This window comes from Rhipicephalus sanguineus, chromosome 11 (genome assembly GCF_013339695.2).
Source record: "Rhipicephalus sanguineus isolate Rsan-2018 chromosome 11, BIME_Rsan_1.4, whole genome shotgun sequence".
In the NCBI taxonomy this organism is placed as follows: Eukaryota; Metazoa; Arthropoda; class Arachnida; order Ixodida; family Ixodidae; genus Rhipicephalus; species Rhipicephalus sanguineus.
The window spans coordinates 140,612,554-140,634,709 of NC_051186.1; the positions used below are offsets into that span (position 1 = coordinate 140,612,554).

The window sequence follows — 22,156 nt, forward strand, 5'->3', positions numbered from 1 at the left end:
AAGGTGTGCGACCGCCATGTGTGATGTGGTTTTTTGGCTTCATGGGTTATTCTGATGGACACTGGAAAAGACTGGCAAAAATTCTCAGAAGTGAGTACTGGAGACATGTCCGTTTGCTGAAGGAGTGGCTGCGCATCCTTTGCTTCAGTAGAAAGGCTGTGGTACATCAGGCTACAGAGCACTAAAGGAATACCAAGGTCTGGCAGAGACAACAAGCGAATTTCTCTTCTGTAAAGGAAGACAGGGCTTCCAAGGAGCGCCCAAGAGACAGGTTGGTCAAGTGCTAGTAATCCGTCTTGGCGGCACGGTGTTGCCCTGCGAAGTTGAAAAAGTGTTGAGCAGGGGACCGAAGTACAGCGTTGAAGCACCAATCACCAAGCACGAACTCCTGGCAACTGCCCATAGCATTGCGGACAAAGTGCATGCTGAAGAAAGGGAGCGTTGTCGTCAAGAATGCTAAGAGACCGTGGAGAGCGGCTACAAGAAAGACGGCACCCGCATGATGCGAAGAAGAGCGGGATGTATGAAGGACTCGGGCCATGCACTCATGTTGGCGGACAAGGACGGAAGCTTTGTAGTCATGCCCCAGGGGCTCTTTGGTGACAAGGCCCTAGCGGCTGTGAAGAACTTTCGGATTTCGGAAGTGAAACCGCCAAAAGCAAAAAAGAAGGCAGTGGCGTTGCTGGGAGATTTAAAACTCGACCGGATAAGGAGCGAGGTGAAGAACAACAAGGTTCATGCGCTCACCGTATTCTTCAGTGCAAAAAGCCATAAGGTGAATTGTCCCTTCCGAGCCATTGGTACGGAGCGTGGAACATGGCAGGCTACTGTCAGCCGATACCTGCAGAGGCAGCTTACGGGGCTGGCCCCTGAGGATCCGTACAAGATTGCGAGTTCAGACCGACTAGTGAAGCTGCTCCAAGGTAGTATACTAGGAGCGAACTCCGGCTTTTCGATTGACATTGAGGAGCTTTTCTACTCGATTCCCCACGAGGACTTTTTCAAGGCAGTTCACAATTGTACTGAACGTTCGGGTGCGGTGGCGTTCCAGAACTCTAGTGGTGTCTCGGTAGGGGGATTCCTGGAACTGCTGGAGACCTACCTTACATCTACGATTGTGAGTTTCCAGGAGAGCTTTTACGTACAAAAACGAGGCATATGCATAGGGTCTTGCGTAGCGCCAGTGCTCGCCGAGATATTTTTAGCTGATTTAGATTGTTCGTTGTACCGTGTCCATACCGACGATTACATTGTTCGTGTCTGTAGATACGAGGGTGGTCCGATAAGTACTTAGCCTCACCGCGAGAGCGCGACTCTATCGCATGAGACATATACTGACGTTTAGTACGCTCTCTTAGAGGGACACATGCGAAGGTCCAGTCGAATCGGACACGCGGTTTTGTTTTGGCCACTTGAGGAAGCAGGTAATGTTCGTGTGTCCGTTAAAAATGGAAAAAGAGCAATATCGGTCGGTGATTCCATTCTTGTTTTTGGAAGAGAAATCGCACAGCGAAATCAAAGAGCGACTGGATGCCGTCTACGGTGAGTCTTCTCCTTCGATGGCAACCGTCAAAAATTGGCTCAATGAGTTTAAACGCGGTCGCACGTCGGTTTTTGATGAGCCTCGCCCAGGGGCCCCGCAAACGGCTACCACGGCCGATAATGTGGCAAAAATCCACGACCTCGTATTGGCAGACCGCCGACTGAAGGTGCACGAGATAGCTGAGTCAGTAGGCATCTCAAAAGACCGCGTGGGTCATATCCTGCATGAAATTTTGGGCATGAGAAAGCTGTCGGCGAGATGGGTGCCGCGTTTGCACACTTCGGACAACACGCGCACCCGTGAGACCACTTCAGAGCAGTGTTTGAAGCTGTTTAAGCGTAATCCGAAGGAGTTCCTGCGTCGTTTTGTGACCGTCGACGAAACATGGATCCACTGGTACACACCAGAGACCAAACAACAGTCGAAACGGTGGACTGCACCCGGAGAACCTGCTCCGAAGAAGGCGAAGACTGTCGCATCGGCCGGAAAGGTGATGGCCACCATTTTCTGGGATTCTCAAGGTGTGATCTTCGTCGACTACCTTGAGAAGGGCAAAACGATGACATGACCCTACTACGCTGAATTACTGGGCTGATTTGACGCCGAATTGCGAAAAAAACGGCCACATTTGGTGAAGAAAAAGGTGCGCTTCCACCATGAGAACGCGCCAGCTCACACCTGCGCCGTCGCCACGGACAATTTGGTCGAACAGGGCTACGAAGTGGTGCCCCATTCAGCGTATTCTCCAGATTTGGCCCCGAGTGATTTCTTCTTGTTTTCCAACTTGGAAAAGTCACTCGCCGGACAAAATTTTGAGTCGAATGAAGAAGTTATCGCCGCCACAGAAGCCTACTTTGCAGCTCAGAAGAAAACGTATTTTTCTGACGGGATCAAGAAGTTGGAGGATCGCTGGGTCAAGTGTATAGAGTTGAAAGGGGACTATGTTGAGAAATAAATCGACACCATTCCAAAAAGTTCGTTTTTCTTTTGAAGGCTAAGTACTTATCGGACCGCCCTCGTATGTAGATGACTTTTTAATACTTGTAAAAACTGACTCTAACGATGACCTAGAAGAGATAGCTAAGCGCATTCTTCAGTCTTTTAAATCCACAGCAACTAAGTTGAATTTTACTTTTGAATTGCCTGACAATGCATCTCTGCAGTTCTTCGATTTCAAGTTGTTTTTCAAAGACAGCAAACACCTGTGCTAGTCGTACTCGCCACGCACGAACAAGGCCCTATTGCCTTTCGATTCCTCGCACTCGAAGCTTGTGAAGAGGGGCATGGCAGTGTCATGCTTAAGGTCTTCTTTAACCAAGTCATGTCACCACTATGTCAATGATAGTTTTGTTGTGTCGTGCGACCCCTGGTGACATGCTAAGACACCAGTGCTGTTGTGCTCTCTATTCATGCTACTGGGAGGAGCTGGGTCTCTGCCATGCCTCTTTGCTACCACCAATCCGGCGTGATCATGCCGGTCATGTGACCCGTGCCTCGCTGACCAATAGCCTTTCTTCTCCCTCCTTAAAACCACCTGCAATAAACACGGGAGAGCAGTCTCCCGTCAGTCTCGCCGAAGCTTGGTCTCTGCATCGTCACTCCGCGCTCCGTCGGCCCGCCGTGGGTTACGCCGCGCTCCTGCCCTACACAACAAGTTTCTCTTCACAAGTGAGTCAGCTCCGAATTGCAGGTTTCCCGCAGACGCTGCTTCAGGCTGTAGCAGAATCACTTTTAAGGGTCATTTGCCACCGTACCATGGCCGCTGATGGAAATGCAAAAGTAAATGAAGGAAAAGAATCGGAGGAGAATGAAAGGCGCAAGTTTGAAGTGATGCCGTACATACACAAGGTGTCGCACGGCATTAAAAAGGTGGCGAGAAGATACGGGGTCGATATGGTTTTTTCAGCGCCTTGCAAGTTATCGCGTTTGTGTGCCATGTCCAACGCGAGCAAAGTTAACAATGGAGGATGTGATGTCAAGCACAGACGTGCATATGTACCCTGTACATCTGAAGTGGTCTACGAATTCCCCCTGACCTGTGGAATAGTCTTTGTGGGGCAGACAGGAAGGTGTATTAACAAGCGTTTGATGGAGCATGTTAATTCATTAGGAGACGGGAGTGGGGAGCACCTACCAGTTCATTGTGGCGCATGCGCACAGGGATGCAAGCTCATCTTCAGTAGCACCAAGGTGATAGGGCGAGCCAGAAGCCAAAGAGCAAGAGAAATCTTGGAGGCACCTTGGATAGCTAGACAAGGGCCTGATAAGTGCGTCAGCGACACATCCGTGTATCTTTCCAGAAAAGAGCGTGATTTCCTTTGTAGTAGATAGGAGTCTTGGGGGTGGTGAAACCTGTCATGTGGTCATGAATGTCATTGCGCACGCGCTTAGTTTGTTTCATAAAGGTGGTGTATGGGTCAATAAACCAGTTGTTAGTCTGCGATCGTCCTGTCCACTTCGTTTCTGGTGTCTTGTCCTTAGCACAGTTATAAATTTTTTCAATCATGTCTTACTAACTAGCCCCCCAACGTACGCTTCCCAACATGCAAGCCTCATTAGACTCCATCCTGAACAAGTTGATCTTAGTTATCGTTTAATCAACGGACACAAGATTAATAGGTAATATAATTACAAAACTCAAATGTGCCTAGTTTTATTCGGACAGCCTGACCTGCACTTGCACCTCCTGTACCACACTAGTTAATAATTATCATGAATATAGTTACTCACAGCTCCTGTCTCATCACGGTGGCTTGATATCCGTCCACTTAGCATGCTGAAAAAAAAGTAATACAGCAGGGATGAGATTCCTAGGTAAGAGCTGTGAGTCGTGAGCTAGCACCAGTAGCAGCATAGCACCTGTCAATCTTTAATTAATATATGATGAATTTCACGATGCCAATTTTTCATGCAAACTATAAAAAAGAAGCTATTTATGTTACATGTTGCCGGAATAAGTGAAGCCGAGACCCGAGCTCAACGAGAACACAACATGAACTGTTTCTTTCACACTACCCCAGCCCTGTTCTCCTCACTCCCACTTCCGCTCGCAGCAGTAGGTGGCGCTAGTAGCCGGCGGCACTACCTGGTGCAGCACACAGGATCAATTGTCACACTCCTCCCCCTTTAGTTCTTGTTATGGAGAATACCGGTTTACAGGACGTCTTGTTCGGCCACTTCTTCGCAGTGGAACAGGGCTTCCTCCCGATGGAGTACCTGCTTGTGGTAGCCCAGTTCTGTGGTAGGACTGACTTTGTGGCTGTTCTGACTCAGCAGCAGCTCCTGCAGGCTCCACAGGATTTGTTGCTTGCTGCTCAGCTGGCTGGTCGAGAGGCACAGTATTTGCAGATGGTGGGTCTAAAGGCACAGTGTTTGCAGGTGGCGGTGTCTGTACGAGGTTGGGGCGTGTCACGTGTTATCTCGGGGGTGCTTGCAAAAACGGATCGGGAGAGAGTGAGATGGGCACAGGAGACCGTGGTAGGACGGGCAAAAACAACAAAGTTTATAATGAGCAAAAAGGTGACATGAAAAAGCGTTAAAGGACACTGAATAATTCCAAACAAAAACTATTTACATTCTACAAGAATCTCAGTTCATGCCCAGAACTGCAACTACCTAAACAAAGCGTTTTAGCTAGGCTTAGCTAAGTCTACAACTCAGTCTGGCCACTATGGGCCTTGCGATACGAGACGAGAATGTTCTTACAGTACGTCGCGACGACTCGAAGTTCCCGTCGCGTCCATCCCTCGCCGAGACCGTTGCCGACGTCCTCAGTAGTCTTCGAAGTTCATCGTCGGTCGCCTTCGTCCAGCCTACCGCTTGCTCTCGTCGCGTGCGTCCCCAGTGGTCTTCTCCGTCCTCGGTCTGTCGAGGTTAGGCCTAACTGGGCCTTGGTTCCTTGCTTCGGGACTCCACTGGTGACGGGCGTCTCCTTGACTGACCTGTGGTCGGCAGCCGTCCTGCTGAGAAGAGAAGGGCTGCTGACGATCCCGGAACTGCTGTCGTGAGGTGCGACGTGTCCAGGCAGCCTCGCTTGGAGCCTTCCAAGGTCGACGGCCGCTCCCCGGGCCTTGCGTTCCGCCACCTCCAGAACCGAGTACCAGCCACTTTCGCCGCGTGTGCGACGCTTGCTCCTTCCTCGATCTTCTCCGTCCGGTGCCCCACAGCACAGTGCCACGATCATCTTTCGTCGTTCACCATCATGGCTCGGGTCGCATGCCACGAGCCCCTCTCTGGCCAATCCTCTGCGTCGACGTGGCTGGTGCGCGTGCCATCAGGTGACTTTGCTTCTCGCGCACCATCGCCGCGCTTCCACGTTCGGCATGCGCCTCGTGCCCCTCCTTTACTCATCACATTGGGCCCCTCTTTCAAGAGTTTTTCCCCAAAAAACTGCTTCTGTCCCCCTCGGGGTTACGGCCCTCTGCTCTTCAGATGTTGTCTTATACTTATGACGTGCATCCTCTTCTCTTCTGTTGACATCTACTTTCACTGCACGCTTGTCCTCACCACGCACTTTCACGAACACGTCACAAAACACTGCACTGAACCTATTACAATGTCCAGCAGTTCATCGTGCGAAAAACCATATAGCTGCTACACACAGATATAACTACTCACAATACACCACACTCACTCATCGAAAATAATCATAAATTCACTTACAATCAAACTCCACTCCAAAATAGTCCTCAGTCAATCTGTTTAAGGCTGACTCCACTGCTCAGACTCTATTTTTTCCTAGAGCAGTTACCCATCCAATGACACTTGCTTAATCTGCGTTTCTTCACCCTATAAGTCTGTTCTTCCTCCTCGTTCACCTCAGCAATTGCCATGCACACCGTAGCACTCTCTTTGTTTTCTGCCTTTTCAGCCTCCTTCCTATCTTGCTTTTTAACCACTGCTCTTTGGCATACCTCACATGACTTGACATATCTTCTCACGTCGCTCCACACTCCTATCCAAAAGAATTCTTCAGTGATCTTGTCAAAAGTGTTTTTCACTCCCTGGTGACCAGCTCTTATACTATCATGCCCCAGTTTTAGCACCGTATCCTTTAATTCCTCTGGCACTATCAGCTGCATGACTTCTCTACCCGAGCTGAATAAACACTTGCAATACATCAGCCCATTCTGCTTCACAAATTGTGCTACCGTTTTACTCTTCTTCCTTTTTATAATCTCTCCTAATTTCCCCTCGCACGCTCGAATGGATGGATCTTTCTCCTGCAATTCCTTGAACTTCTCCACTGTTACATCCAACCCCTTAATGTCGGTAACTTGTAGTGGTCTTATACTGTTCCTCTCATTACTGGAGGCCCTATTTTGCACTGCTGCTGCCATTTCCATTTCTACTTTTGGTTCTTCACCTTCTGCTGGCCCCAAATTTTTAATATCTTTACTCTGCTCCACGCCTTTCTTAGTCCTTCTCCACAATGGATCAGGGTCGTCCGCCCTTCTCACACCAGGTACATTTCCCACTACCAAGTCATATAGGGGATCCTCAACGCACTTCGCTGTAACCAGCCCTCTATAAAAGGGTGTAGATATTCGTATCCTTGCTTCAGGCATATATTTGATGGTCCTATCTAGAAAAATCACCGGCTTCACCTGTCCTGTCATGTTCTCGGGTGCCACTAAACTACTTCTTACTAATATCGTATTAGCCGTATCCCTCAACACTGTTGCCTTACGCCCTTGTACCTCTCCTTCAACTACCGGCATGTCTTTTACAATCTGTCCTTCTCTGGCACTCATTACACAGGCAATCTTTTCAGCTGACTTCATCTTACAATCTTCTGCTCTGTGTCCTCTTTTTTGGCATTTGGAGCACTTCACTGTCTTTTGATTGTGGCTAATCTCTGTACGACAATTGATGGCAATATGTCCCGGCCGATTGCACAAGAAACATCGCTGTTGTGCCCTGAAGTTGCTCCTTGGGACCTGTTCTCTAGCCTCTTCCTCCGCTACCATAGTACCTTCACCGACCCCCTTTCCAAGGTTCCTGATACCTTGCGCCTCCATGAACTGGTCGGCCTGCCTTGCCATTTCCTCTACCGTGCCCACCTTTCTTTCTTTCAAGAATACGGCCAACTTGCCACTGCACCGGTTGAGGAATTGCTCTCCAACTACCTTGTCACGGACGCCTTCGTAAGTTTTTGCTGTCTCTGACAATTCCATCCATCGATCAAAGTAGTTCGACAGTCGACAGACAAACTGCTTGCCAGTCTCTGAATTCTCCGGCTTGCACGACCGGAATTTTTCACGAAACCCTTCGGCGGTCAGCCGGAATCTTTCCAATAAAGTTTTCTCCACCAAGTCATAGTCTAATGACTCTGTTGCTGGCATGCGGCCATACACACTCAGTGCTTCTCCCGCGAGACAAAGGCTCAGGGCATTGGCCCACTCACCCCTCTCCCAGCCCTGCCCTATCGCGATCCTCTCAAAGCGATGCAAATAAGCATCCAAGTCGTCCCTTCGCTCATCAAAGGGTGCCAGTAGTTTACGAGGGCAGACAGGTTTTCGTCCGGGAGCTGGCGAATTGGCCGACGCCGTCGATGGGCCACTACCTACACTTGCATCGTCTCGCGATGCTTCATTCGCTAGTGCCAAACGCACCTTAAGTTCCAGAATTTGTTTTTCTATCTCTTGCTCTGCGAGCATTCGTTCATGCTGCTCGCGCGCTCGTTCATGGTCCTCGCGCGCTCTCTCCTGTTCTTTGCGCGCTCTCTCCTGCTCAACTCGCTCCGCGTTCTCAAAGAACTTCAGCGTCTCCTCCTTGCTCATGCCCAAGTCCTTGGCCACGGCCGCCAACTTCTCCCACTCCATCTTCGCACCACACGAGAATCAGTGACTGGGCAGGATTGAATCCTGGCAGGCTCACCAATTATTTGTCACGTGTTATCTTGTGCTTGCAAAAACGGATCGGGAGAGAGTGAGACGGGCTCAGGAGACCGTGGTAGGATGGCAAAAAACAACAAAGTTTATCATGAGCGAAAAGGTGAAAAAAAAAAAAAAAACGTTAAGAACACTGAGCAATATAACAAAAACCTATTTACATTCTTGCGACATGTCAGTTCATGCCCAGAACCGAAATTAACTAAACAAAGCGTTTTGGCTATGCTTAGCTACGTGTCCAACTCAGTCTGGCCACTATGGGCCTTGCGGTACGAGACGAGAATGTTCTAACAGTACGTCGCGACGACTCGAAGTTCCCGTCGCGTCCATCCCTCGTCGAGACCGTCGCCGACGTCCTCAGTAGTCTTCGAAGTTCATCGTCGGTCGCCTTCGTCCAGCCTACCGCTTGCTCTCGTCGCGTGCGTCCCCAGTGGTCTTCTCCATCCTCGGTCCAACGAGGTTAGGCCTAACTGGGCCTTGGTTCCTTGCTTCGGGACTCCACTGGTGACGGGCGTCTCCTTGACTGACCTGTGGTCGGCAGCCGTCCTGCCGAGAAGAGAAGGGCTGCTGACGATCCCGGAACTGCTGTAGTGAGGGGCAACGTGTCCGGGCAGCCTCGCTTGGAGCCTTCCAAGGTCGACGGCCACTCCCCGGGCCTTGCGTTCCGCCACCTCCAGAACCGAGTACCAGCCGCTTTCGCCGCGGGTGCGACGCTTGCTCCTTCCTCGATCTTCTCCGTCCGGTGCCCCACAGCACAGCCCCACGATCATCTTTCGTCGTTCACCATCACGGCTCGGGTCGCATGCCACGAGCCCCCATCTGGCCAATCCTCTGCATCGACGTGGCTGGTGCGCGTGCCATCGGGTGACTTTTTCTTCTCGCGCACCATCTCCGCGCTTCCACGTTCGGCACGTGCGTCGTGCCCCTCTTTTACTCATCACAGGGCGAATGTGGTCCCCATGTCTCTGCCACACAGTTTCATCTTGTAATACAACCTCAGATGAGGCGCAGCTTGTAGGACCACTAACAGAAGCAGGTACCCATGGTGGGCCTGATAGGAAGTTCCTGGTGAACATTAGGGCACCCGGGTCCATTGTTGGCGCAATGCGGCAACCCTTGTCCGCATGCAGCTTTTGCTTCATCTGCTTCAATTGAACAGATGATCGAAGACTTGGGCGCATGACATCCAAGGGTGTCTTGATTCGTCTCCCCATGAGCAACTCACACGGCGCACGGCCTGTTACTTCATGAGGCATTGAACGGTAGTGAAAGAGCACCCTGGCCACTTCTGTCCTGAATTCACCCGGTGTGCTTTTCTTCAGTTTATCTTTGATGGTCTGCACCACCCGATCTGCAGCCCCATTGAAAGCAAGGTGATAAGGAGGCACCAGCATGCGACGGATGCCATTCCTGTTCAGAAAGTGATCGTACTGGATGCTGGTGAATGTTGGCCCATTGTCTGAAACAATGATGTCTGGCAGACCATGCTGAGCAAAGACAGTCCTGAACACAGAGATTGTAGCCTCTGTAGATGGTGATGGAACAGGGTGAACTTCTACCCATTTGGAAAAGGCATACACCATAACAAGGAAGTAGTGTCCCATGAATGGACCTCCAAAATCAACATGGATCCTGAACCAGGGCTTGTCAGGAAATGGCCATGGCATAATTGGTATCCTCCGGGCAGACTTCTGGTGCGCTTGGCAAACAGGGCAGCTGCGCACCTGGTTTGTCATGTCGTTATCAATTCCAGGCCACCACACATGGGACCTAGAAATCATCATTGATTTCTCAATTTCAGGGTGGCCAGCGTGGAACAGCTTAAGGACTTGGGATTGCAGGGACTTTGGAACGATGACATGGGCTCTCCACAAGAGGCATCCTTCGTGCAGACTAAGTTCATTGGTCCTTGTAGTATAAGGCCCCCAGTCTCCACCCTCCAGAAGAGGACTCCCGGTCACGACAGCCTCAGCCACTTGTGACAGCATGAAATCTCTTGCCGTAGCCTGTCTAATGACTGCAGGTGACAGGACATCAGGGTATGCTTGTTCTAACATGAAGACGTTGGCAGGCGTAGAGTCATGCAGCTCAGTTGCGGGAAGAGGTAGCCGACTGAGTCCATCAGCATGGCCTAGCATGCTGCCTGGCTTGTAGACGAGCTTGAATTGATAGCTTGATAGAGTGACTGCCCACCTGAGGACTCTCGGTGATGCATGGCTTGGCACACCTCGACTTGAACCAGAAAGTCCTAGCAATGGCTCATGGTCTGTTACAGCAGCAAACGGCCGTCCCCACAGGTACTGGTGAAATTTGCGCACACCAAAAACCAAAGCAAGGCCTTCCTTGTCTGACTGTAGTTCCGCTCGGCCGCAAGCATACTACGTGAAGCAAAAGCTACAGGTCTTTCGCTTCAATCGGCTTCGGTCTGTGCCAAGACGGCACCCACACCATACGGCGACGCGTTGCGACTGAGCACAAGCGGTTTCTCAGAAGAGTAGTGGGCCAAAACAGGTGCAGTTGATAAAAGCCTTTTACTTGTGATGAATGCTTCCTGTTGCTTTTACCCCCAGCTCCACCTTTCCCCATCAAGAAGCAGCTGATGCAAGGGATGCAGTCTTGCTGAGATGTTTGGCAAAAACCGTCTGTAGAAATTCAGCAGGCCAAGATAGCTTTGAAGCTCCTTCACATTCTGTGGCTCGGGCGCATTGATGATGGCCTCTAACCTCTTGGGGCCGGGCTTAGACCTTGCTTGCATATAATGTGGCCCAGGTATTCCACTTCGGGAGCGAAGAAAACGCACTTCTCCAGCTTCAACCTAAGGCCTACTTCCCGAAATTTCTGCAAGACAATCGTCATATTTGCCACGTGGTCTTTGTCGTTGATGCCTGTAATCACTATGTCATCAAAGTACACAGCTGTTTTCGGCACACCACGAAGCAGAGTTTCCGTCTCTCGCTGAAAAATGGCACGTGCGGCTGAAACGCCAAAAGGTAGGCGCGTATACTGAAGGAGACCCATGTGTGTGTTGATGGTCACGTATTCACGACTTTCCGCATCCAGGGGTATCTGCTGGTAGGCGTCTCGCAGGTCAAGTTTTGTGAACTTCTGACCTCCCGACATGGCTGCCCACAGCTCTTCAGCACGCGGAACTGGGTAGGTTTCTATGAGTGACACAGCATTGACTGTTTGCTTGAAATCTCCACAAATTCTTATTGTGCCGTTTTTTTTTTCTGAACAGGCACAATCGGCACTGCCCACTTGGCTGACTTCACGGAAATGAGAATGATCTCACTCTGCAACCTTAGGATCTCCTGCGTTACGAGGTCAACCAATGCAAACGGCGGTGGGCGTGGTTTGCAGAATTTCGGCACTGCATCGGGAGGCACAAGAATTTTAGCAGAAAATCCCTTGAACGTGCCAATGCCTTCTGCAAATACCTCAGGAAAACGAGCAATCAACTCGCGGACATCACTAACTTGGTTAATTTGTTTGAACCCTTCGACGCCAATGCCCAAAGCTTGGAACCAGTTGCGCCCAAGCAACGTTGGAGCAGTGCCACTCGTGAGATACAACGGAAGAACCCGTTCGTGCCCCTTGTACCCAACGCGAACGTTTGCCTTGGCTTTGACTTGCTCGAGCTCCCCACTAAACCCGCGCAAAAATACGTTTGAAGGTTCTAGACTCACTTCTGGGAAGGCCCATTGAAACTTGTCTACCGGCATTATGGAGACGCTTGCCCCGGTGTCCAACCCCATCGGACACGGTTTCCCAAACATTTCCACGGTGCAAAGAAAAGGTGGCAAAGTCGGCTTACCACTTAGGTGCCACCTGTCAAAATGTCAGCACTGCGAGGAACATCAAGCCCGTCAGCATCGTCGACAGCGTTTACCTGTGCGGTACGTGTTGACCGTGGCGGTACAGTTCTCGCACCAGACGGGTTTCCCTTCGCGAATGTCTCGGCCTTCCGCAACTTACAGACGACTTCCAAGTGTCCCACTTTCTTGCAGTAGTGACACTGCGACTTGCTGTGTCTGCATTGCAACTCTAAATGACCTCTGTCGCCGCATCGGTGACACACGATGCTCTTGGCCGCGGACGATATCCAGTGAGTTGGCAAACCCGGTAAACTACTTGCAGTTGCCTGACACAGTTCACTGGCATCCTTTTTAGCGGCTTCCATCGCCAAGGCAGTTTTCACTGCGTCCTCGAATGTGAGATCGGGAATCTCGAGTAGCCGCGTCTGAATCGCTGCGTTGTTTATGCCACATACAATTCGGTCCCTTAGCATGTTGTTAAGTTTGGTTCCATAGTTGCAGTGCTCGGACAAACACTTGAGCGCCGCAACAAAGTCGCTGACTGCTTCTCCTTCGGAACACCCCCTCGAATTGAAGCGAAACCGTTGCACCACGACGGATGGGGTGGGGGCGTAGTGCCTGCCATGTACGTCCAGTATCTCATCGAGCGTTTTATCTTGGGGCGTTTCCGGCTTTACGAGGTTACGAAGTAGTGCATAGGTATGAGGCCCACAGCAGCTCAAAAATATTGACCTTTTCTTTGCTGGCACGACGTCGTTGGCTTCGAAGAACTCTTGGACACGCTCCACATACACAGGCCAGGCATCGCCTTTCCCTTCGAACGCTTCGATCCTACCAAAGGTAGGCATGGTTGTTCACACGGTTCGGTCTTCGTCGCCAGTTGTTACATGTGGCCGGAATAAGTGAAGCCGAGACCCGAGCTCAACGAGAACACAGCATGAACTGTATTTCTTTCACACTGCCCCAGCTCTGTTCTCACTCCCACTTCCGCTCGCAGCAGTAGGTGGCACTAGCAGTTGGCGGCGCTACCTGGTGCAGCACACAGGATCATTTGTCACAATTTACTTGTGCATCATTATGAAACAATGTACCCAGTCATGAAACACTAACAAATACTGCATCAAATTGTGAGTTAACTAAATCGTTGTTTGCCATCTTCCATAAATAAACACGTCGTAAATGCAAAAAACAGGGCACGCAATACAAAACAGGGACCCAAAGAAGAGAATGATGATACGACACAGGCACCTGTGTCATCATTCTCTTCTTTGTGTGCCCATTTTGTATTGCGCCCCCCTTTTCTTGCATTTAAGATTATTTGTTACCAACTAGCCCAAATGGCCGTTTTGCATCGTAGTGTAACAACAATGGTGGCAGTGCTGGGTGAACTTTTGTCCTACATTCCAATTGTCTCTCAAAGGCTTATGTGCTTTGAAAAACCATCTAGCCACAAAAGTGCCTCAACGAAATTTACGAGTGTCTTAGAGATCCCTCTGTGAAAAGGAAGCACACTGAGCAGACTTTCATGCAGTGTGGTGAAATACCAGGTGACAATTTCACAACATACAATAAAGGAATCTTGAATTGTACACATCTGTACACCCTCACATTGACAAGGTCACATGAACGCATTCGTGAGAACGAATTGCCGGGGACACTGTCAACCTCTTCATGGTAGTAAGGTAGCAAAACGACCAAGAGCGCACCACGAGTATCGCATGTAAATCATGCTGTACATGACATGCATGTCATGATTTTCATGTCACCACCTGTTATTTATGTTCGTCGCACAGTCATGTCACGCCGCACCAATTTTGGTGTATATCAGGCTAGCGAAACAGCCACGAGAGCACCATGTATTGTGACGGAATAGCAGGGAGGCAAAACTTTCTTTAGTATGTTGGACGACGACAGAGGATCAACACGTCCGCTCGGTTCGAACGCATCACGAAGACTCCTTTATTTGTACACTATTTACAGTGCTCTCGTAGACAGGGAAAGTTAAAAGGAAAATAGGAATACAAAAACAGGCACAGTCAAAAGAGTTTTCTCTGCACCCCGCACGTGCAACAGATTTGAAGAGCAGAGGGACAAAACGCTTTCCCTGTGTTGTATGACGGTCCATGTGTTTCAGTGTTCTTTCACGGGCTGGGCGCGTAGGTCGTAAAACGACGATGTCACAGACGTTTTCCGCTTTTCTCGTACCCGTCGTCGCCTCCAGATTGCGGGCCGCTGCTGTTGCAAAGCCGAAAACGTGTCCCCCCCGATTTGCCCTTTCTCCTCCTTTTCGCCACAGGGCCTTCCAAGCTGCTCCGGAGTAGGGGGCTGCTTCCCAATCTTCGACAAATACAACACCATGAGCCTGGCACGTAATACCCCTGTCACAGCAAGACTTTGATTTGGGCGAGTTGGTACATGCTTAGCTGGGGAAAACAGCGCAATAAAGGACGAGGACGCAGGAACACAGTAGACTGGACGAGTGCTGAACTTACAACTGACATCTTTATTGCACTGACTGCTCGTTTTTACAACGTCCAGTTTTTACAACGTTTTTACAACGTCCAGTCTACTGTGTTCCTGCGTCCTCGTCCTTTATCGCACTGTTTTTCCCCAGCTAAACCCCTGTCACACTGTACGTTTTAATGTCATTTGAATGCAATGACATTCGCATCTAATGACATTTATGCGGCTGCTACACAGCGATATTTAATGTCATTAGAATCAAATGACAAGAAATCGAATGAGTTCAAAAAACACATTCGCCGTTGCACTCGAACCGAATGCATAGTCTCTACCCCAGAGACATGTGGCTTCAGCATTCCCAATTCGACACGCATTCATACGAACTCGCCATTAATGTTGCTTTTTTAAGGCATCTGTCATTTCAACGATAACAGGTGTACACAAGGCTGTTGCAAAATCTTTTTACTCTCCAACTCAGTGGCGTCTGGGCGCTGCCGCTGTCAGCCGTACTGTAAACAAACAGACGCCTGTGTGCACGTGTATCTGCAGCGGTGGCATCAGCTCCTTGAGCGCAGGCGAAGGCGTCTGCTCTCATAAGGCTATGGGAAGACAATTTTGCGGAGTTCCGTTGCAAGCCGTTTTCCCACATGGACGCATGTGAGACCGCGTTTTGAAAGCGAATAACGCTCTGGGTTCCTGAGTGTGTGCTGTCGCACCGCAAACTGCCACAAAACGATGAAATGCTTTATTTGCTGCAGCTTAGCGTCGTTGTTCAGCGGCACTGCCATGCCAGCCATGTTGCTTGTGTTCATGCTATCGGCTGTGGCTACTCGCTAAGCGTCGTCTTGGCTTATGGTGGTCAGATATGCTACGATATAAAATTCCTATCCGTGTTTATTTAGTGAAGCGAATTCCCACATGTCTTTTAAAATAAATAACTTCACTTTTCTACCACTCTACATTAACGTTCCTCAACATTTCCGGTCATTTTTTGTCTGAATGATCGACATTGGTATCATGAACAAATGACATTATTTTTTCCTGTGTAGCACCATCACGGATCGAATGGCATTTGTTGCACCGAATGACATGCTGTATATGACATGCTGTAGTCATGATTTTCAGAAAAAGGAGTGTTCCACACTCGCCGCCATGGCTGCAATCGGCGCTGACTAACACTCCTAAGTTTAATCCACATATACACCCTATAAAGAGGACGGGGAGACGACCGCCGCCGTAGCTCAGTGGTAGAGCATCGGACGCGTTATTCGAAGGTCGCAGGTTCGGTCCCTGCCGGCGGCAGGTTATCTTTTCGTCCACTTTACTTCCTTCACATTTATATTCAAATTACTACAAATAACACCCCCGATACTTTCCTTGGCATTGCTGTCTGTTAGTTCTCATTAATATTGTGTCTAACAAAGAAAAACGAGCCCTTAAAAGTAATCTTCTTTCCTTCATTCATAGGGAGGGTCTCGTCCTGGCAGACTTGATGCCTTCTGGTAGTATGCGAGGGATTATTGGTCAGTTGCCTGCTCGTAAATAGATCACGTGCTACGTGACGCCAAAAAGGCAGGAAAAAGAGTGCTCCACACTCGCCGCTATGGCTGCGATCGGCGCTGACTAACACTCCTGAGTTTAATCCACATATACACCCTATAAAGAGGACGGGGAGACGACCGCCGCCGTAGCTCAGTGGTAGAGCATCGGACGCGTTATTCGAAGGTCGCAGGTTCGGTCCCTGCCGGCGGCAGGTTATCTTTTCGTCCACATTACTTCCTTCACATTTATATTCAAATTACTATAAATAACACCCCCGATACTTTCCTTGGCATTGCTGTCTGTTAGTTCTCATTAATATTGTGTCTAACAAAGAAAAACGAGCCCTTAAAAGTAATCTTCTTTCCTTCATTCATAGGGAGGGTCTCGTCCTGGCAGACTTGATGCCTTCTGGTAGTATGCGAGGGATTATTGGTCAGTTGCCTGCTCGTAAATAGATCACGTGCTACGTGACGCCAAAAAGGCAGAAAAAAGAGTGCTCCACACTCGCCGCCATGGCTGCGATCGGCGCTGACTAACACTCCTAAGTTTAATCCACATATATATACCCTATAAAGAGGATGGGGAGACGACCGCCGCCGTAGCTCAGTGGTAGAGCATCGGACGCATTATTCGAAGGTCGCAGGTTCGGTCCCTGCCGGTGCCAGGTTATCTTTTCGTCCACTTTACTTTCTTCACATTTATATTCCAATTACTACAAATAACACCCCCTATACTTTCCTTGGCATTGCTGTCTGTTAGTTCTCATTAATATTGTGTCTAACAAAGAAAAACGAGCCCTTAAAAGTAATCTTTCCTTCTTTCATAGGGAGGGTCTCGTCCTGGCAGACTTGGTGCCTTCAGGTAGAGGCCCTGCAACACCTTTCTTAGTTATATTGGAATAGTCTCATTATTGACGTATAACTCTTCACGAGTCATATGCCGCAAAAACTTTTCGAATCCGTCAAGTCTAAGTGGTGTTACCAAATTATAGAGATCACGTTCCGCAGCTTTCTCCCTCCACTCAACGCCGCGAGCGCGCGGAAAGCTGCGCGGGGCGTGAAGGGAGGGAGGACGGAGGTGCGAGGAGGCGCCGAAGAGTTACGTCAGCGCCGGCGGCATTTTTTTTCTTCATTTTTTTCTCTCTGGCGTCTCGGCGCAACCACGCGGTCCGTGGCGCCACTTCCGGTCGGCTTGCGTGGTCGTCGTCGAGCGGAGCCCATCGCACCGTGTATCGCGCGCGCTTGAAAACTGCGAGTCGGTTTGGTAATGTTGGGTGTGCACCTCGAACTGCCGTAGTGTTTTCATCGCTCTGGCAACCATGGACGCAAACCTGCGTGCGCGTTTGGAACGAATGACAGCTGAGATGGGTTTCGACCCACACTCCAATACACCGCCTCGTCGCACTGCTCGCGCTTGAATCGTATTCAACACGGCAAAGGTGCGTGCACCCTTCTCGCAGTGGCGGTACTTCGATGCTGTTTGCTCTTCGAATGCGGGCACAGAGCAAGTGCGGGCTGACAACAAAGAACTAAAGACTAGAAGAAAGGATCGTGGGACATCGGGCCGGCGCGGACCCATCACCCGGCTGTCTGCAGCTACAGTGAAAATGCGAGTCTGCTTGGTTGCTGTGTCGCGGTTTCTCGGGAACGTGAGACTACGGGGAGGGTCGGAGGGTACGCCGAGGTACGGCTCGATGACATTCGCAATGCCCATAGACTGTCGCGCCGCCAAGCGGAATTCAGGAGCGTCCTCTCGAGGAGGGTTAGTAGACGACAAAATGGCAGCACTACGCAGTTGCTCCCTTGTTCAGCTGTGCTAGCCTCAGTGTTAACGCGTTGGCAAGAAAAGAACACTACGACTTTGCATGTTCCCTGCATCAGTGAACAAACCGGGCCCTCCGTGACACGAGAAATCTGATGCGTTGTTGCGAGACGCGAAGTTTTCGTGAAACTACGTGGCAACTCGCACTTTCAATACTATAGCTCACAGCGTACACATACTATCAGCTTCGCGAGGCTTTCTGTAGCCACGTAGGTTAGTTAAATGTTATCGTCTGACATAATCAGTTGAAGCTCACCCTGTTTTACTTGCATATAGCATTGGTCAGTGTTTCTTGTAGTGCATGAATCCCATAACACTGCACGCGGGAGGTCCCGCGGGCACGCGATGTGCTTTTGTATAACTGAGCGATCTCAAGCTGGCGATACCTCTATCCTTTGTCAGCAAAGCGCTGTTACGAATCGTGCGAGCGACGTTTCGATCATTCGAGAACGCGTCTGCTCGACGCCTTTCGTGGAGCGAACGCTTTCCACGCCGTCCTTCACCAGTGTGTTGGTCGTGTTGGTTTCATATTTCATAGCCAGCGCTGCGCCGCTTGTTTTTGTACGTTTGTTGGTAGGTGGCAGCACACTGCAAGCGATTGCTTGTTGACCGGTCTGAGAGCAGAGTCGGCAGAGTTGGCAGTGTGTTCTTCGCGCCCAGACGCCTCTCTGACGCGGAGTGGTCGAAGTCGTTCGGCGGAGGAAATTCTTCAGGTTGCTTTCAGCAGTGATGTTGAAAGAAACCATCTTGAGGACTAGGATTTTTCACTGGACGTTGAAGACTGTGAAAGCATCGAGAGTGACAGCGACGATGAACGATCAGCTGCTAACTCACGAGGAGCGAGTTGCACTTCACGTCCCCTCGTGAGTTAATGTTCTTTCACGCTCGAGTCACTTTGATTGTATTTAATGTATAATGTCCTAGAGCGAGATCAAAATAAAAGCATAGTTCCCCTTGTGCATTGCATGTATCAATTATTCTGGATATTATGGAGCGCCGCATGCCGCCAACACGCTGGAGCTCGACCAGCGAAGCGAAATGGTTATAACGATAGAACGTGCAGTCACGGCCGCAATGCACGCCTCTCGGCTAACTTCTTCGCCGTTGCGAAAGCATACGTGTGCATTCTTTTCGATATTCATGTTTCGATCGTGCTGATCGAACCTGCAACATGCGAGTGAAGTGAATTGCATGCACACGGCTAGAGTCTCAGCATGGCGGTGACACAAGCGCTACTGAATGGGATGTGAAACGCTTGTGTTCCGTTGAAGACGTAACTCCGCGTTCCCGACTGCGCAAGTAATGACGACGGCGTATGATGTTTGCAAACCATCACCACGTTAAACGTGCTGTCCCGTGCAGCAGCGATGGCGCTACTCGCTGGCGGCCTACTACTGCGGCAAGTCCATCAGGCAGGCTCAGAACGTACTACCTCGGAGTGCCGTTCAGCTCATACGTCAGTTCTAGTGCATGCAGTTTTATGTGGCACGCACAGGATTTCGCAAAGCATCGTTATGCACGCTAACGGAGCTGAAATATAACCTTTCACGCCGCAGCAAATAATTAGGTAGGTGGCGAGTACTTAGCACTTTCCATGGTTTGGGAAAGCATTTCAGTCTCATATCCATTTCAGCGCAGCTCATGACTTCATCCAGTGAAAGCAGCACGGTTCGTACGTCCGCACGTCCTATCTGTCCCTATGCTAACAAACGGGTTGACCCTCCTCCTGGCGCCATCTTGAAAAGCACGGCGCGCCACCTATAGTTCGTGGGCACTGCGAATACTGAACAGACAGCGAACGGGACTCTCGCCATACAGCGAACACAGGCATACTAAACTAGCCGGCGCCAGCAATGTTATCGGAGAAATGCTGCACCGCTGCCTCGGTCGGTCGTGAGAACGTGCCGACCATGCAGTTTCCAGCTGACGAGGCAGCATTCGAACGGCTGCCACTCTCAACGGCAACCGGCGATGCTCAAAAGCACAGAAATATTCACGATTTCGGCACTGCGCATGGTGAAGAAAACGCAACCACGCAACTACGAGCAGACGAGCTGTCGGTGAGACCGGAAGTGCTAATATTAATGTTTGTTCGGTGTTTTAACGGCATAACACAATATAAACATACATATTATCTACTTATTGAACTCAAAATTAACAACGAAGGTAATAATGAGGGTGTTATCGTGATTATAACATCAGCCAATGGTGGAACTGCCGACAATCGGCAGCGCCAGATTTGGCGGGATGCTCTCACGCGCTCGCAATGCGGTGAAATCGAGGAAAGATGCCTTTTACGATGACTATAGACCAGAACACAGCGAATTCCATGCGCATCGCCATATTTGCATCGCGCGTCGCGCCATCTATCGCACACGCGAGGAAACAACGTGCGCGGGCTGCCACGCTAGCAGACGCTGCACAGAGCAAACGTGAAACTTCCGAAACTCAGCCCGTCGGAGAGCGTGTTTCGCGTCTTTTCTGGCCTGGACATTTTCGCTGATTTTATTGGAATATCAAGAACATCTTGCTCATGCAATTCCACAATGTATACAGTACGTGCTGAGTGGGCTGCGGAAGCAATCTCGTCAGATACGTACGCTGTTACATTTGTAAAAAAACGTTCTCGCTGTAGTACGCGTGAATCGTAATTGCAGTGCAGCTCGCGAAAGAGTGAAACGATGTTTTGTTGCCCCATATTACAAGTTGTGCACAAAGTTTTGTGAAAGCTCATCATTTCAGCGTGCATCGCGTAATAATTAGAGTACGCTTTACGGGTAGTTTCGCGGAACGTAATTTTTGTTTCACGAGCGCTCTTACAATAATGCGTCTTGCTCACAAAAGCGTGCTATCAGAGAGTATCACCTGCAGTGACGTTCATCGATCCCTTTTGGAAGCTATCTGCGCGATTTTATTCTTGTAACGATGGTGCTTTACAAGCGATACTGTGCTACTCTTAGTTAAGCCGGTTAGCTACGTCTGCGACGTAGCTAACCTACTGGCGCGAGTACTCTACTTACGTGCCAATATATGTATTACGCGCAGCTGGATGCGTCGTGTCCAAATAAATTTGAGGACATCGAACACTGCAATGAAAACACGAAATTCTGGTCAGCTGTTGAGGAGCACCGTTCCATTTATTACCTTTTGAAGACGAAATCTCGAAGGCGTGGATGCCATCAAAAGCACTAAAGCTTAATACTACGTTGAAAGTGGCAAAGCATGCTGATTTATTGTGCTTGAAAGCACTACCTTGCACGACATTTTCGTCAAAGGAAACGCTCAAAGGTATGAAGTGCACCCCCACACAAAGCTCGCGCCTGCCTTCAACCCAGTTGCGTGTCACGCAAATTATGTTCGCAGAATGAAATAGGTGGGCATCACACTGCAGCATACACGCATTTAGTGTACTTGCTCGAGCATTTTCACTCGGCTCCTAGTTTTTTTTTGCTTGAATCACAGTTATCCACTCGCGGCGAAGCTGAAAACACCGCACCGGCACTATTTCCGTGGCGCGTCGTATAATCGTCGCAGACAACGCTATTATCCTCTTGTTGCGCTACTTGTTTTGGCATCCAAAGACGACACAGTAGTGCCCAGACGAGCTCTTATACGCTGAAGCGGCGTGAACGGGTACTTTTTTGCACTTTAAAGCCTCGGAACTGCAGCTCGCCCTGTTTACTCTGCTCGCCAGCAGCCTGGGTGCGAGACAGGCGTGCTCTGGTGCATACTTTTCGTGCATTTCGCGCTTAGCCAGTGACCAGAGCAACGGTCCGTCCACGTTATCAACGTGATCAGTTGATTTCAGCCCTGCTCGCTCCACGCTCCTGCGGTGACGGCTGGAGGTATTTTCGCGGCCAGTTCGTTTTGTGTCGGTAACGCTGTTCGTAGGAATGCCGAACTCCAGGAATAATGCTGCGTTGTTGGGTGCAATAACACCTACAGGAATTCTCCGGGCACGCGTCTTTACCGGTTTCTGTTTAGAGAATAAGAACGAAACCGGCGTGAACAGTGGATCACACTCGTTCGACGACAAAAATGAGTTTTGTGAATAGATGGGGTATTTTTTTTTTTCTTTG

General features: G+C 49.9%; 1 protein-coding gene across 5 annotated transcripts in view; it reads right to left on the reverse strand.

The window, feature by feature from the left end:
* Positions 1-22,156, reverse strand: part of LOC119374811 (SH3KBP1-binding protein 1) — a 739,328-nt gene that overhangs the window by 613,406 nt on the left and 103,766 nt on the right. For 3 of the 5 annotated variants that reach the window (XM_037645000.2, XM_037644999.2, XM_037645003.2), the window contains exon 3: positions 4,274-4,319. The exons of the other annotated variants lie outside the window; for them this stretch is intronic. In XM_037645000.2, the coding sequence (XP_037500928.1) occupies positions 4,274-4,319 (46 nt within the window). The remainder of the gene's footprint in view (positions 1-4,273; positions 4,320-22,156) is intronic. 5 annotated transcript variants of the gene reach the window in all.